The sequence below is a fragment of the Odontomachus brunneus genome, unplaced genomic scaffold (assembly GCF_010583005.1).
Source record: "Odontomachus brunneus isolate Ranch 3 - 2012 unplaced genomic scaffold, Obru_v1 Obru_scaffold_029, whole genome shotgun sequence".
NCBI lineage: Eukaryota > Metazoa > Arthropoda > Insecta > Hymenoptera > Formicidae > Odontomachus > Odontomachus brunneus.
In genome coordinates this window covers 1,005,156-1,022,605 of record NW_022639479.1, presented here as the reverse complement: position 1 = coordinate 1,022,605, position 17,450 = coordinate 1,005,156, and the positions used below count along the sequence as shown (strand labels likewise).

At 42.8% G+C, this 17,450-nt stretch overlaps 1 protein-coding gene across 4 annotated transcripts in view; it reads left to right on the top strand.

Moving 5' to 3' along the window:
* LOC116843080 (cysteine-rich motor neuron 1 protein-like) overlaps positions 1–17,450 on the top strand; it is a 443,717-nt gene that overhangs the window by 48,439 nt on the left and 377,828 nt on the right. For all 4 annotated transcript variants that reach the window (XM_032813118.1, XM_032813116.1, XM_032813115.1 and 1 more), the window contains one exon: positions 10,962–11,180. In XM_032813118.1, coding sequence (XP_032669009.1) covers positions 10,962–11,180 — 219 coding nt within the window. The remainder of the gene's footprint in view (positions 1–10,961; positions 11,181–17,450) is intronic.

Below are 17,450 nucleotides of genomic sequence, written 5' to 3'. Positions count from 1 at the left end.
GAGAGAGAGAGAGAGAGAGAGAGAGAGAGAGAGAGAGAGAGAGAGAGAGAGAGAGAGAGAGCTCGCGATGTAGATGGATAAGATATGTGCGTGCGCCCGTACATGCGGAGAACTCGCTGCAGACCGCCCAGTTATAACCGAACGTGAGCTGGATCGGTTCCAGCTTTTTTTCGCTACGTCGCCGAGCGTATCGCTTGATAACGCGGTAACGAAAGTCCCACGGCGTGCGATAGAAATCACCGTAACACACACGTACACATACGATAGCGTGCTCGTGGAAAATTGATGGATGGTCATAATGACAGGGATTAGCACGGCTAGTTGGTGTTTAATGACGATTTCGCGATTCGTGCGGATCTCACATAGCCGGGCTCGCAGGTGAGCCTCGATTTCGACCAGTTAATTAGGACGCAACGCAGCAGTTTCCCCGAGAGAATCTCGACGCCCGCATCCGGGAAAATCAGGCCGAACATTGATACCCGAATGAGCGCTAATCTGCCGAAATGCTCGGAATCCCCCGGAGATAACGAGTTGGAGTATCTCAAAAGTTCTTCCGCGCAAAAGAAACGAAATCTGCCGTCGAACGCGCGTCGTTGTCGTCCCTTCTGTCTGTTACGGTCACCATTTACTTGCAAAATAAATTGCGCATTGATGTTGCACATCAATCGTTATGTATAAAGTCACAAATAATTGCATCGCGACTGATGCAATTAATTATTAATTAGTGTATAATCGGTCACACCCAAGTTTGATTAATAATTAATTTCATCAGTCGATAAAATTATAGTCGAATTATATGTGACTTTATATATAACGGTTGATCGACGTTGATTATTGATTTGCCGATTATTTTAGTCAAAGGGGTTTAGTAAAAAAAGTCAGTTAAAGAATCATAGTCAAATTACTTCAACCTCTTATTGGGCAATGTTGCTCTCGAGCAACATCAATTTTTAATAAGCCATATGCAAAAATGTTAGATACAGGATGATTTTTACTACTAGATGACAAAAGTCGTTAAAAATATGCTTTCAAAGTGATATTTTAAAAACAATATAATTACATTCAGAAGATATAATTTACTTCGTGTAAACACTAAAAAATGTTACTCCTTAAATTTTTTTTAGCTTTGTCAAATAAAGGGTTGATCAGGAAATTTTAGTCAAAAATTTTAAGTAAGCAATTATTTTACTCAAAGACAATTTCTTTTAATCGAATAATGTTCAACACTGCTGCAGGAGGGATGAAGTCAGCATTAGTAAGAGAAGGCAATAGAATAAGATATTTTCCTTGTCTAATTGTTTAATTTGTGGGAAGAACAAGGAAAAAGAAGCGATGACATGATTAATGCGTTCTCTCTATCTATTAGTGTGTTTCACTCTCTCTCTCTCTCTCTCTCTCTCTCTCTCTCTCTCTCTCTTGTTTCTCTTACATTGCCTCCTCCTAAGATTGCACTAATAGTCGTTACTTGAAACTTGTCTTAAGTAAGATACTCAGATTTGGATTTAGAGCTAGATGTAAATTTTTTAGTTGAATCATGATTATAAATACAATGTCAGACATATCATATGACATTCAATTAAAACATTTATACCTAACTTTGAATTCCGTTCTGACATGCTGTGTGACATGTCGCCGTGAAGAAACAGGACTAAATAATTCCACAAGTACAGTCGATGCGGCACTATATTATATTCAAAATCACTTGTTTTTGTCGATAAGAGATCGATAAGATTGTGCACCGTAGTCTGTGCACCACGGGAGGTATGCGAGGTTATACGGGAGATAAAATATGCTGCGCTCGTGCGTCCGAGCCTCGCATCATATTTTCATTTCTATCGGAATAGCATGAATTGTTCAGCCGCTTTCGGACGTTTTTGCACAGAGCGTTTGGATAATAAAAAATTAAAAAAGACCTCGCGAGAAAACAAGCACAGCGCTCGATATTACGCTAACGCGGCGTTACGTCAGGACGGGACGAATGTCTACTAAAAATGCATCTGCAAACCTGTGATAGTGTACAGAGAGGAGAGAGCGCGGCTCTCCAACGGTCGCGCCGTCGCGTTTCGCGCTCGAAAACTCTATCGGCGGGGACATTCGCATGCGAGAAAACGGTCACGCGAATGCAAACACAGCCTCCGCGGTCTGCATTATTGCGGTTGTCCCAAGTCATGGTGTCGCGAACGCGCACGGCCAAGTATCGACGTGATGCCTGCCGTCGTTGCGCGATCGTTGAAATAATTACGCTAATGTCCGTGTCGTGTTACGCTCTGCGACGTACGAATGCCATCCGCACACGTTCCGCACACATTTAATATTACATTAGCACTTAACCCCCGAGGCTGTGTTGAGCGGATTGATTCAGTTTACAAAAGCTGCACTTCCATTCGCCATCGAGCCGCTCTCTCGCGTTTGCTTTTGTAAACCAATTCGATACGCTGAAAGTGCGCTTACGCAGTATTATGTATCTACTTTATCGTGCAAATAATTCTGTAAATATTGATCACTCGGCGCAACGCGCGCGCAAGCGGCGCAATGACGCTATCATCGTTCGAGAGAAAATTGAACCGCGCGCACGCGCCCGTGCGCGAGTGCTCGTGAGCGCTCGTGAGCGCTCGTGAGCGCTCGTGAGCGCAAGCACGCGCGCCCCGTCAAAGGTACATACGCGCGAGAGATATATACCGTACCGTATATGTTTTCATCGACGTCGCTACGTCACAACGAGGTCGTGCCGCGCGTCCATTAAACGTACCATCATTTCCTCGAGTATCATACATTACGCATACTGCAGAAACAACTGCACGGCACCCACTGCACGCGGGCTCCGCTCCCCTCTCACCCGATTTATTCTGACGCTTGGGAAAACAGAGTTTTTATTTTCAAATAAAACCCAGCGCGCGCACACGAGCTCGAGCATTATCGGGAGATTGATTCGTCTCGTTCTACGCGATGAATTAACGGCAGCACGCGACATTCTCTGATAGCGACCGAATCAGAGTTGGCATTCACTCGCCTTTTCGTTGTCATTTAAACGGGACATTTTCCGTGGGGAAATAAAGGGAAGAATTCAATTGTGTGTGTATATGTGTCCGTGTTTCTCGTGGTGATATCGTTCCTCTCTCTCTCTCTCTCTCTCTCTATTCTTGCAAAGACCATAGATCTAAAGTTTGTTGCGCAGAAGTTGATAAACTCTTACAAACAAGGATTTTACACTAAGAAAGAAATGTTTATTATTTGTAACTACGGTCACACAAAAAATATTAACCATATATCATGGTGTAGAAAACCTTTTATTAAATTTTACTATAATGTTAATATATATATATTTAATATTAGTGATAATAACTTTACAGGTGTGTTACTATTATTATTTTCGTGTTGAGACAACTAAAAAATATGGTAAAAATAATAATAATTCTAGTTAGATCAATCATCTTTTTCTCTGAGATCCGTGTTAATAGTTATTACCTAATACTCTTTTCAAGTAAAATACTCGAATCTGAATTCAGAATCAGATGAGTTTTTCAGTGGAATTGTAATTACAGATTTAAATGTAATTGATATCATAGTTCAACAGAGAATATTGGATCTAACTCTGAATAAAAATCTAAGCATCTCATATGAGACAAGTTTCAGGCTATTAAAATATGAACCTCGGTATATCACTTTCTTTCCTCTGCAACAAGCCTTAGATTTATGCTTTTGACAAACTGCACGATGTAAATATCATTAGTACATTTACTTAAATAAAGATGATTACATGCATCTAATTGTACGAAAATGATACTCCTGTAATTCTGTAATACATTTGTGTCCAGATAATACTTGTCCAAAACTAAGTTTCTTATCACAACGCTCTTGGAGAATTTAGAGCGACAATAAACACTCCTATATATCTACTTGTCTATCTTCTTCTTCCGGAGATGAAATGATATTTTCGAGAAGAGATACTTTAGAGACGATACACGGGATTAGATTTACTATTAGAAAGTTCAGCCGGGTTATTGTCAGGGTTATGGAAGAGTCCCGTGACATTCGAACGGACTCGAAATCCAATTTAACGAAATATACGTGGGAGTAGCCTCAGACAAATGCGGAAACGCGAGGACATACTACACATACCGCGAGGTCAAGAAATCTCAACGCTACGTTCCTGCTCTCTTTGCGACGGTGTCCCAACGACTCGCCGACTTTATGTGTATCTTGCGACACGAGAAAATATTGGAATCGGATACTTACGGTTTAGGACCGCTCCCATTCAAGCCCGTGAATCTTTTATTTCTGTCTGATGCGTTCGGCGACGAGGGATGTTTCCCGCGTCCTCACGGAAAGTTGCGCGAAAAATGGGACGGAAACATGACGAAAAAGTATTTCTTTATCATCGTGTGTACCGCTTTTACGATCCGATTCAACGTGACCGTTAAGGGAAAATTACGCGACCCTATCACGCAACGTGGAACGTGGGTGGGACGTAAAAACTGAAAGTTTCATCGGCAGATCCGGTTCTTCTTGCGTGGGAATAAACATATAGTGCGACAGAAGTATTCGCTTTTTATCTTACTCATGTGTAACAGACTGTGGATTAGATTGGTGAAGTATATTTTTCTTTTACATTATCGATTTATTGCCGAAGCACCATCGCATTGTGCGACATAATAAAGCAGCCTCATTATTCGCGTGAATACAAGCACATACCTTACGCAATAGTCACGTAAGATATAAGCACATCAATGCTTGGACACGCACCTAACTGTGGACATTCTCATTGTTTGAAAAATATTTTGTATTAGTATAAGTAGATATGCTATTTATCACCGAATAGACATTTTTTATTTCTTAGATATTTCTTCTTTTAATGTACTCATTTAATACATTAAATATATATATATATATATATATATATATATATTCACTATATATACATATATTCTATGTTAAAAATTTAGATCTTTGTATCTAAAAACCAAAATGGTAAGAATGTTCAGGGCTACGTGTCTAGGCATTGAATTTTATATATATTATCAGCTGAATAATATTTTTGCGAACAAACAGATTGCACGAAAGAGTAAATCAAGCTGTGTAAAAAGGTGCGTAACGTATGCAGATGGGCTTTGGGAAAAATCCAGTGCAACTCCTGGTTTCACGTGTTTCCAAGGGCTCATGATTCTTTACTGCCGCCCTTAATACGCTCGTGTCGGTTGATTAAGTTGCTTTCTCGTCGGCGAATTTTACCTAACGGTTGGAGCCGGAACACCATTATTTTTCGCAACTTCGTTTACTCCGGCATCCGGAAATCTGCCTTTCGCGCTGCGCGCCTCGTCGCGTGAGACGATAGTTGCTTTTGACGCGGCCCGTCGCGACGTAAACCAACGTTTTCTCGTCGTCGAGAGCGCGCCAAGTATCCCGCGATATCGTTCGCTGGTCATTCAAGTTCATGATAACTCAACGACAGACACGGTAGCGAGCTTAGCATCGCCATATTAATCGGACCGATGTATCTCGATATGTGCGAAAATTAACGTTGCACCTCTAAGTTGCGCCCTGGCGCGCTTGTCGATGAATTAACGACACTCTTGTTCCGGTAATCCACGGATTTATTCATCGATTCGTTGATTACTTCGCGCAGCTTAAGCTAGCCGGGATAATATTATTTGCAGTAAAGCTGCATACACCGCATGAATTACAGTGCCCTCCGCCACGGTAATAATAACTCACGTGCTCTCGTGTATATTGTGTATATTATGTTCTCATCAAAATTATATGAAACGGCGTATTATTTATATTACTGGGTCAAATCTCTGAGTACGTTACGAGATCGTTTAAAATCACCGCGCTCGCGGTGAACATTGTTCGCGTCGTGTCGCGCGGCTTTTAATAATTCAGCTTGAATAAGAACGACACGCGTTGGCCGACGTTGATGTTCATTAACGTGATAAAAATTTCACGCTGCCACGTTTTACGCAAACGTCTTTTCGACCTGTGCGCGCGAAATCCCGCTGTTTTAAAGGAAATTTCAGAGAAGAAGAGAAAGAAAGAAAGAGAGAAGAGTGTGCTAGCAAGCGTTGATGCATTTGTAAAAAGTGTGACGGTTTAACGGATTATTAATGTGATACACGAGACCGAATGCGCGTACGTGTAAGCTGGTTATTACACGGCTGCACAACTGGGCGTTCTTGGTGCGTTCTGTGCCGCTATAATACGGGTAGAATCGTGCCGGTGTAGTGTACGGAAAAGCGGAAATGTGCATCCTGGAACGGTCACGGCCAATTGGCGTGATGGTGTGCACGGTCCATTAACTCGAAATGAATTTGCGTCAGAAGTGGCGACTCGGCGTTTTTCATCGGCAAGCTGCGGCCTCTTCATGGGCAGATGTGGCGCCGTTGGAATAAATTAATTAATCGTCCCGCGATAACAATACCTATTCGGATATGAAATCACCCGCGAGATCAAGATCTTGCGAAGGACATTTTTACACGCCTGCAGTATTCTGTCGGACTGATTAAAAAATACAATATAGGTGGATATACATACAGATTTGTCAAATCCACGAGGTGACAGAGTCCCCCTTCTCCCTCTTCCCAAGTGTGCTTCGTTTCAATACGCTTTGAACATTTTTCTCTTTTCGATGCACGTCAGAACGTAGCCGAAGACCCAATAAGAGAACTTATTTTTTATTAATTGCCAAAAGTTAAGTTCTCACTGGGCCAGTAACTACGTACTGAAATGCATTGAAATTAAGTGTACATATGATATAATACACAGAAATTTGTATATAATATGACTCAAAATGCAAATTCAACAAAGAAAATGTGGAGAATTAATTTTGTATACAATATGAATGATTAACGCGCATACAATTGCTGTAATGAGTTTCGACGCTTCCGAGTTCACGAGCTAATGGAAGACTTAAATTATAATTAAAGCTAACAAGATCGATAATATAATGTAAAAATATATTGCGTGTAATGTAGATTATGAAAAATTTTTCTGTAAAAAATTTGCGTCGCTCACGAAACTCGAAATGAATTTAGAGATAACAGGTTTTCTCTCTCGGGGAGACGATACCTGCAGAAACGTTCGTGTGATAAGAAATCGCGCGATGAATGTACGATGAATTATTTAAAACTGTAGGAACTAGAGAGCCTTTAAAAAACTAGAGAGCCTTTAAAAAATAAGAGTATGGTTAACTCGGTCACGAGACCTGATCGCGCACTGATTGACTGAGGGCGCCAAGGATATCCATAATTTTGAAAAGAGATTAAAATGGTAATAAAAGGAGAAGAATAGTTTCAGTGGATAGTGTCAATCGATGATTTTTCATATCTTATCTCTCCTCCTTGGCAAGTTTTTACACAAGCAGCGACAGCAATATGTACTATTCCTCTCTTCTCACTGTCATTTTAATATCTTTCAAAAGCTATGGACGTCCATGACGTCTTCAGTCTCAATCAGCGCGCGATCAAGTCAATTGACGAGTCTCTTAATTAAAGGCTTTCTAGCAGAAATTCGTGGCGGGTCTGGGCGAAATCGCCCGACGAGTACAGCAACGGTCGCACGTTGGCGCGAGACGTTATCACGCAAGGCGAAGAGGCCAATTCACCGGTGAATCCGAGTGCGTCTGGGATCGTTTTATGGGGCCCCATTTTCTTGGGAGACGTCCCCTCGATTTTCTCAATCGCGGGGGGAGCTGTAAAACGCCTGTGAGGTTCGGTCGCCACTCGCGCAACTCGCGCGGCGTATATCTGTTCAACCGTGGGCAATTAGACAGGAGCGCATTCTGGTCATTAATTCGAAATGAATTCGCATTTAGAAGGGCCGGAGAGAGCCGACGGGCAAACCGATCAGCAAATTCGATTTTCTCCGCAGCCCGCGTCTATGGATTATTAAACTTATCGATCGTAACGCGCCACGGCTGAGAATGGGAGAAGGGGGGGTCATCGTGGTCACGGGCCGGGTTATCACGAGGTCATAACCGCCCTTCGTGTCGAGTAACCCGCTGCCTCGGCCTCGATTCACCATCCGGCTGGTTGATCGTCCCGATTCCGTTTCTGCCCGCGTCGACGTCGCGCTCTCACTCTATTTCCCTTTTACTCTCTCTCTCTCCTTTTTTCCCAGCCGTGACGCGGGGTTATCGTCGCGCGAGCGGTGTAAGTTAATTGCTCTCCTTTCTCCTGGAAATAACGGCGGCGTTTAAACGCTCTCCCGCGATACCTCCTGCCGGCGGGTCACCGTGACCGGATAGTGCGGCGGGCGCAATTGAATTCGAATTTGTCGTCCGGGTACACACCACGTCTCATTAGGCGACCGCATTATACTCCCTCGGGTATCGGCGAAACTGTACTCACCGTTCGTCCCGTCTCGACCCGATCGACTACGACGACTACGACCACGGCGACACCACGACGACGACGAGAGCGGTGCATGCACGATGTCTACTGATGTTGACGGTCTTGTAATTGCGCCGTTATCGATGCTCGATTTACTCTGCCGGCGAATTCGCCACGGATGCGTGATCCTCGAATTTTTCGCCGACGAGTCCCCGCCAATGGAGCGCTGCCATTACGCCCGCACTCCCTCGCAATCTCGCGTTATACCGCCTCTATCTCTTTCTCTTTTTCATGCGCGCGCGTTCGCGCGTGGGATTTTTCTCTTGCAATGACGCCTGCGTGGTAATCCGGATTACGACAGATATAAAACATCATTGATCGGCGCGATGTGTGAACGAGACAACTAGCCCCGCGCGCGCAAAGCCTGAGAGGAGTTTGAGTGTGTACGAACGACTCGCATCAACACGGGCCGGCATCATGCGCGATTCTTTCTTTTTTTTTCCTTTTTTCCACTCCTCTTTTTGAAGGGAACACGCGCCCCTCGCGCGCGTGCAACAGCCTTGGCGGCGCGCAAAAATTCCAGGCATTATTCATCGATATCGCGCGTGCGCTCCCAATCGAGATTGGTTTTCCAATCTCACCGTTCGATGCGCATCGTAATAATCTGCCGCCGCTATCTCGACGTAAAATTAACTCGATTATACACCGTTCCACGATAAGCATGCGTGCACGCGTAAACAACGCTGCGACAATGTAAACACATTGTTTAATCCCCCTGCACCTTCTGCCTCTCTCCCGTCCTCCTATTACTCCCGGTAGTCTCCGCCACTTTCCAATCCCATCTCACAACGTGTGAGTCACGTTTGCCAAAAAATTATACGTCGCGCACATGCGAAAGGAAAACAAACGTCGTGGCGTTCGTTAAATAATAAAGCTGCAATCGCTGTCGCATGCTGAATAATAAAAACAGCTTAGCCGGCGGAGGACGCGCGTATTCCATCCGTCCGTCCGATCCCCATCGACTTTGAAAATCCAATCGCTTGCTGTTACCAATTACTCACAATCGGCTCGCGATAAATAAAAGACCCGACCTGAACGACAGCTCGCTTTTCTCTCGCGTTACATCGCTTTTCCGCCCGATTTTCAATCAATTTATCAGAACAGAGATGAAAGCAACTTTTGTACGAAGGAGCCTTCGTAAAATCGCACGTTCAACGTGCACACGATTACTAATTACGTATTACTAATTGCAATTTATCGTAATGATATGAATAGCGATGCAATAACAGCCGAAAAATCTCGTACATGCACGGTACATGTGTTGGGTATGGTTAGGACATAACAACGTCAGAATTAATGCGATATAATATATGGAATACAATAACAACACAATGCGTTATTGCGTATTGCATTATCTCTGGCTAAAACTGTCACACGTCGCGATATAACTACAATAACAATAATTACGATAACTATAACTAAAGTTATAGCAAACATTTAGCTTCCGCTGGAAGATTCCTGAAAGTCCAAAGAACACTAATTAGGACAGTAAATCCACCGGGTTATATCCGTAATTAAAGCACATATTTGGTCCATCAAGTAGATTTTCTTTTGGCTCTGAAATACAGGCATGACTCGAATGTCAAATGATATGATTTCGAGACAATTTGTCATTTTTATGTCCGACGATGAGATCTCAATTACAATAGAAAGAAAAAGCCTGTCTTATGCGGTTGATCGAAAAATTGACAGAGTTATACCGTAAATTTCGAGATTACGTTTACGCGAATTGTTTACGCATTATCTACATGATCTTCTTCTTATGCAAACAATGTAAACTATGTGGAATATTATAAATTACATTAAAATATACCAAAAAGAAAAGCACTTCAATTATAAGATAATTATACCGTAACTATTTTTGATATTAATTACAAATGCAATTTTTGGCAAAGATAAAGCATATGGAATTTTTATCTCATTATATGACAGATTGACAGATTTCACTCTGAACGATATAAGAATGTAACCAAAAAATTCTGTGAATTCTAATTTATACAGGAAACAACATTTTGATAAATTTTCATCGGGATTCTAAAAGTGTTAAACAGAAATATAAACTTGCCTGGATTAATTTTTAAGCAAGCCACATACATTCTTCAACCAGTATTCATAGATTACTCATAGTTCACAGATGACATCTTATATATAGGTCATATTGTCTATTCAAGTTAAAATTTTAGTCCTACTTTCGATCAAAACTTGTTAACGTCTATTTATATTCTGAAGAACCAGTGTATAAAAATGAAGTGTTTAATAAAAATGAAGACTGGAGTCTTATTTCAGTCCTTCAGCTCCCCTAAATGGAAGAAAACGCCCAAAATGTCACTTGCAGGTTCTACAGAGGGCTTCTCGGCAAAGTTAGTGGGTTAAAAAGAATCAGAAGAGGCCGATTTAGGCTTCAGAGTATCAAAGTAAGCGTTAAAGGGAATATCGAGGTCGAAAGTAGGATGAAAACTTCGACTTGGGTGCGCGTAGATGTGGAACACCGTGATTTACGCGTCGACGCCCAAGCCGGGAAAAATCGAGGGGGTGTGCAAACCAACGACTCACGGCGTTTGTTTTTGTGCTTTTCAGAGATCCCGGGCAGATGGAGGAGGCACTGCCCGCACGGGCCGATAATGTCGGGTCCCGGTTGCAACCTGGTCGGCGAGGGAGCCGGGGCCGGAAATGCGGCTGCCGCCGGCAAATGCGTTTGCGGTCCGTCGGTGCCGTGGTGCCCGGGTGAGCCGCGGCCCTACATGTACATGACGCGGCACGAGTGCAAGCTCAATTTGGAGGCGAAAATTGCTTACGGTAGGACGCATTCATTGCATATGAGCGCATGATGTATGGGATGCGAGGCGGCGCGATAGGACGCGACGCGACCCGACGCGGAACAGCGCGACGGCACGGTGTCCCGGCGGCGCGATAATGTGCGTCAAAGTGCACTAATGGTGAAATTAATTTCACGGCCGATTCGTCAAATGGCGGGCTTATATCCCGTCTATAGAGGGAATCACTGGTAATAGGCGTAACGCATGGCTATCAATTTTAATTATCCGCATTCGTCAGAGCCGGCGCGGAAACTTGTGTAATCGGTGAAAGTCCGAGCGCGCGCGCGCGCATAGTGGTTTGTTCCGATTCAGTGCGTCCCTTTGAAAATTGAACGGTGATTGGGCCATTGTACCATCTAATCGATACAAATCGATGCAAAGAGATTGATAGGTAGGTAAATAGACAGGCAAATAGATAGATGACTGCCTTTATTATCGCGTTAGCACATTTCCTCTAAGGACGTTATTACTGTATACTAAAGCTATCAAGATAAAGAGAAAATTAAGAGGGAGTTAAAAGTTGAAAGAGGAGAGATAAAGGAGAAGATAGAAATGAAAGTTTGATGTTATCTCATTAATTAGAAATATAGTTGGGATTCTCGGCTAGAAATTTATTCCATTGTTCTGACCCCATCAGTTATCTGGCTTATATAAGATAATGTTATTATTAGATAATATAATTATTAATTATCAATTATCATCTATACGTATATAAACTAGAATGCTTGTCTGCCTGTCTCCCTGTAAGTTCCTAAACCCTTTGATCGATCTCGACCAAAATTTGCATAGTTGCTTTCGAGGAACCTGCGGAAAATGTATACTACGTGAACACCTCACCCCCTTCAACTGCTTTCATCCCCTTGACACTTTGTGATAACTCGGGTAGTTTCAGTTAGTTATTAATGAAGTCCTGATTGCCACTCTGCGTTATATGACTTATCAGGAGCCGATATTTGTACATCTCACCTTGTATAAACCGGATAAATGATCGATATCAAACCTGATTAAGAGCATGGAATGAATTTCTAGTCGGTTTTATATAATTATTTCATCACACGACAGATATTTAACGGCCAATAGAGTTGTTTGCTCCACCTCGTTGTTTGTCTACATCGTGCATGTGTATGCTACACATTTTATGATAAGAGTCGCCGACGTGACAGAGAAAGAGAGAGAGAGAGCAGGATCGATTTCGCGCAAAAAGGAGCAACGTCGTCATTACGAATGGGTCAGGGATAAAGACTGTCCAGAATGGTGTCGCGCACGAATGCCTTCATGGCATCCGCGTACTCGTAATAACCGAGAAAGTTTTTGGGTCGCACGAGTTTCCTTGCCAGCAAACGTTCGTCCCCGGGCTGTTAACGAAACTGATTAAGTCCTCGTCGCATTATTACATCTGTCTTAAACTCGAACTTAAGTTGGACGGCTTGAAAACGTCGCGAGCGCTTTTTATCGGACACGCCGTGAATTCACCGACGCTACGTCTGCGCGCGAGCAATTAGAAGCGGCGTCATTTATCTTGACGTCGTTAATTCTCCCGTATTAACTCTTTGTCGAGAGGTGAGACCATTTTTTTAACGTTATTATCGCGAATCGAACTACGCAGCTGTATTGATGTCTGCACGGCGAAAAAAGTCGGCTGTGATCGGGAACCGGTTCGCGACGAAAAAATCGCGATTTGACAGCCGTCATTCGAGCTGGACGGTCCCATCCTGCTCGATATTATTCGCTATATTTTTACAATCGCTCGTTACTCAGGATGAACGTATACCTTTTCGGCTGTCTTCCCTCATCAGCGCGGCGATGTCCGAGCGCGGATGAAACGGAGAGAAAGAGAGGCAATAGCGAGGTGAATGAGATACGCGCGGAACATAGCGTCGGGTGGGCGCATGATGGCGCGGCGTTAATGAAAAGAAAACAGAAATAGTGCGAGAGAGGCGAGGACAACGGCTAAGAAAAACGGGAAAGCCAGACCGAGGGGGATACAGACGGTATACCAGTAATGAGAAAAAGACATAGCTAGAGGCGACGTTCGTGATGTAACATCGTTCGCCCGCTCGTCCGTTCGTTATCGGCTGCGTCCTTCCTGATTAAAACGCGCAAAAACAACCGCGTGAGCAAAAAGATTGTATCACTCGGGTGACTCGGGGTGACTTTTTACGGATATCTCAGCTATCCAACGTGATTTCTAATAAGTCGTCTGCGCGTCGGAATGTGACTGAATGCCTTTCGCACGCGAGGCCGCGCACACCGGCGGCTATGCTTCGACCGAACGTCTCGACTTGTTTGGCACGAAGGTTCCGTTTATACACGGGAGAATCACTTCAAGTTCGTGCAACTGACCAGACTAAAAACTCACCGACGGGAAATAATATCTCTGTTACCGCGACCGAAAACATTCGTCCGAACATACAGTTGTGTGCAAACTCGACTGAGAGATAACTGAGAGCATTTGGCTGAGTAGAAACCTTCTACGGGAATCGTTCTGTTCCTACAAGCGAGTTTTTCATCTGGTTCTCAGACAACAGAGGATTCAGTTGTACTAACGGAATTGTCTTTTCCATGTACTTTGTAATGCCATTTACTACGTCGAGAAAAAATGTTTGGTATTTGTAACTATATAATCACATAGAGAAATAATTATTATTACTTATGGTCAGAAGAACCAATTCTTTCTTTTATTACTATAATATTAAAGATGATAACTTTATATGCATGTTACTACTATCATTTTCATGTTAGACCAATGAAAATGTATGATTGAGGCCAAAAATAACAAACATCAATATTGGGAATAGTCGCTATTAAAGAGAATTGGATGATGTGAGTGGGAGTGAGAGAGAGAAACTCTAAGACTGAAATGACGAAGCACGTTGCAGCTTCTATCTCACTCACTCACTTTCTCCCTATAAATGACGGACGATGTCGTCCTAACTCTGACTTGAGGGACTTTCTACTATTAACTGATCCTTTCAGCGAGATTTTACTGATTACTGCGCTTGTACTTACATTTGAATTACCAGTTACAAGTATAGTATTTCAGTGAAGAACACACAGATCATATTTTAGAAAGAAACGAGGTGTTTTAACGATCTGTATTAAATCTGTATTACGATCTGTAAATTCAAGATTGATTTCACGCAAAGAAAGAAAAGATATCCTCCTTATCAAAATTGAGATCTGGAGAAAGAAAGAGCAGCGTGTTCATTTATGAGAGGATATGAACGCTCTATCAACATGTCTCAAACTGACCGATACGTGCGCACTCGTTCCTCCTTTCTTCGTTCTCTCTCCTTCAATACGTTCACGTCGAGAGCAACAACTGCGCGCAGTCGACTCCATAACAGTTATGATTAGAGATTTCATTCGAAGTTGCTCAGAATCAATAGTTAACTCGTTCTCTCTTTGGGCGCAACTTCCAGAGGTCCATCTCTCGGCTTAGCGCGGTGTTCAACGTGTAACGAGGTTGTTGGTGAGCGAGTAACAAAAGTAGTTACCCCGGCCGGCGCAGAAAGTTAAATTCGATTCGTTGAGAAAAGTTTAATCGCGCACGTTCTATAAAGGTAGAAGGCAGACGGATTGTTCCTTTGTCGGCGAGTTAAGTACACGAGTAAAATCTCTAAGTCCTAAAGAGGAACACAAAGGCACCAGCCGACCAAGTTCGTTTCTGTACACCATGGCGTACGAGTAGCACTCTCTAAATTGGAATCATGAACTGGTAGCGCGCAGAATACTTTTTTTTTCCTTCGGGTTCGAGCAGTTGACTCCGATTCGAAGTCGACAAATGATCGTTGACTAACGATCTACGATTATTTGCGAGTACGTGTCGCACGCGCGTTTCCCCACCGAAATATTTCACATTTCGATAGTTCGCGGAACGCGTAGCGGAATTATTTTGCGCGCGCCATCCGTGTGTTGCACAGCCACCCGAAATATCGAATGGCTGAAGCTCGTTTAACTCGCCCATTTGTACAAAAATACACGCTTTGTCCGTGCAACGGCCGCTGTTATTATTTTCCCGCGATGAATATTTTGCGGAATTCGCGCCGAGTATCACCGGAGAACAGACGTCATCCGCGCGGCCTGGAAAAGTGATTTCAATGGAGACATATTCCGGCAGTATCATCTCTCTCTCACACACAGGGAAATAAATTGACGTTTGCGGAATCGACCCGCGGATTTGGTCGAACCTCATTGAAAGTAATTGTTCCCCGAGTAATTGAGTGCAATGTGTTACTGTTCACAAAACGCAATAAAAAATATAAAAATTATTGATTCCGTCGTATTACGCCTCGGGACACGATGCGTGGGGCACAGAGGAGAGTAGGTATTACGAAAATAAAGCCTGTAGAAACGAATGCACACGGCGTATACGTGCACGATCGAGCCGCATTGTGTCTCCATTGCGTTTGTATTGGCGCATTCACCGGAATATATAACATTTATAACGCAGCGATTTTTACGCGTGAATTTACTTCACGTGAAAATAACCAAATCCCATCAGACAGTTAACTCGAGATAATTCAGTTATTGGTTTTCAGCCACTCGAGCCCGAAATTCCTCGGGCGCACTTATTTCCGGAAATAAAGGGGATTGTAAAAAGAGAAGAATACGGCGGGCTGCCATTTTCGCACCGAGAGAGATACCAGAGAGAAAGAGAGAGGAAAGAAGGAGGAGGAAGAGGGATCGGTAACTTTGAAATTTTCTTCCTCAAAATACGAGAAGAAATACTAGTTTTACCAAACGGCCGCATCATTTTATGCATTTGCTTTCTGAAATTAAACGTCCGCGTCTATTAAATATAGTCGTGGTAAATACTGCACTATTTATTGTTTAATGAACCTCACGATAATAACATCGTAAGATAAACTGAAATAGAAAGCTCCTTGAAAATAGATAAACTAATAGTAAGAAATTAACGACACATAAGAAGCAAGCACGGATGTCTTAGTGCTATTAAATACTAATATTACTTTATTTAATATTAATATGATTGTGGGAGGATAAAATTGTCCAGTATGTTAAACGCACGTATCGAAATTTTTGGGGGTTTGGGATTTTAATAAAAATATATATTTAAAATTTGGGACTCAAGGATCGGTCTAAGTATGGAAGGTGATTCTCCGCGTACGATAATCGAAGAAAAATTTCGATACGTGCGTTTAACATACTGGACAATTTTATCCTCCCACAATCATATTAATATTAAATAAAGTAATATTAGTATTTAATAGCACTAAGATATCCGTGCTTGCTCCTTATGTGTCGTTAATTTCTCACTATTAATAATATCGTTCGAAAACGCGAATACAACGAAAGGTCAGAGATTCATATAGAACTAATGTTCCGTGAGCGTCTCTTATTTGCTCATTAAAACCTGCGGCTAACAATGGGTTAATAACGAAGTTGCCTTCTCGATATATATATACGTACATATATATATATATATATATATATATATATTGCTTAAATTGCTCGTTGTCGCCGATCTGTCGTTAGCAGAAATTAATTCGTTTAATAACGCGTGCGACGCGAATTTACACTCCCGGCGGGAAGTTTGGCGCCGAGATCGACTTTGCAACACCTTCAATTCCGAGTTTATGCCGGGGCCATTATGCCCGATTTATTTTACGTCGTGGCCTAACAACTATTCGTCGCCGTCGCGTTCCTACGGCGAACTTATCCGACACGCTAATTTACGGGGATATGAAGCGAATTGCGAGGCGTATTGCGGGAACTAATAAAACTTTGTCGATTTGCTTAGCGGGCATAAATTAAATGCCACATGGCAAGAATCGTTCTCCCCGTCCGAATAGTTCTCCACATCGCGACTGATGTTGGCACGTTCGAAACATCCGCGCGCGATAAAGTCGAAATAATCCCCAAGGAGCGTAAAAATTCTTGCAATGTTGGAAAAGCGTGGCGCAACGTCGTAATTATTGCTCGCGATACGGGTCAAAGGTAAAGCGACTCTTTTGGGATTTGAAATACCAACGGCACGACTCAAGTCCCAAATGCTTCTCCTTTCTCTTACGATTCATTAGAGCGGATTATTGCAGCGAACTTCTGTACGCGCGAAAAAATTTCAGCTCGTATAAATGAATGGAGGACCGGACGAAAAATTCGCTGACGGGAAATAATATCTCTCTGTTACCGCGACCGAAAACATTCGTTCGAATATTCGGCTACATTAAAACTCGGCTGGAATAACTGAGAGCAATTGACTGAGTAGAAATCTCCTGCAGGAATC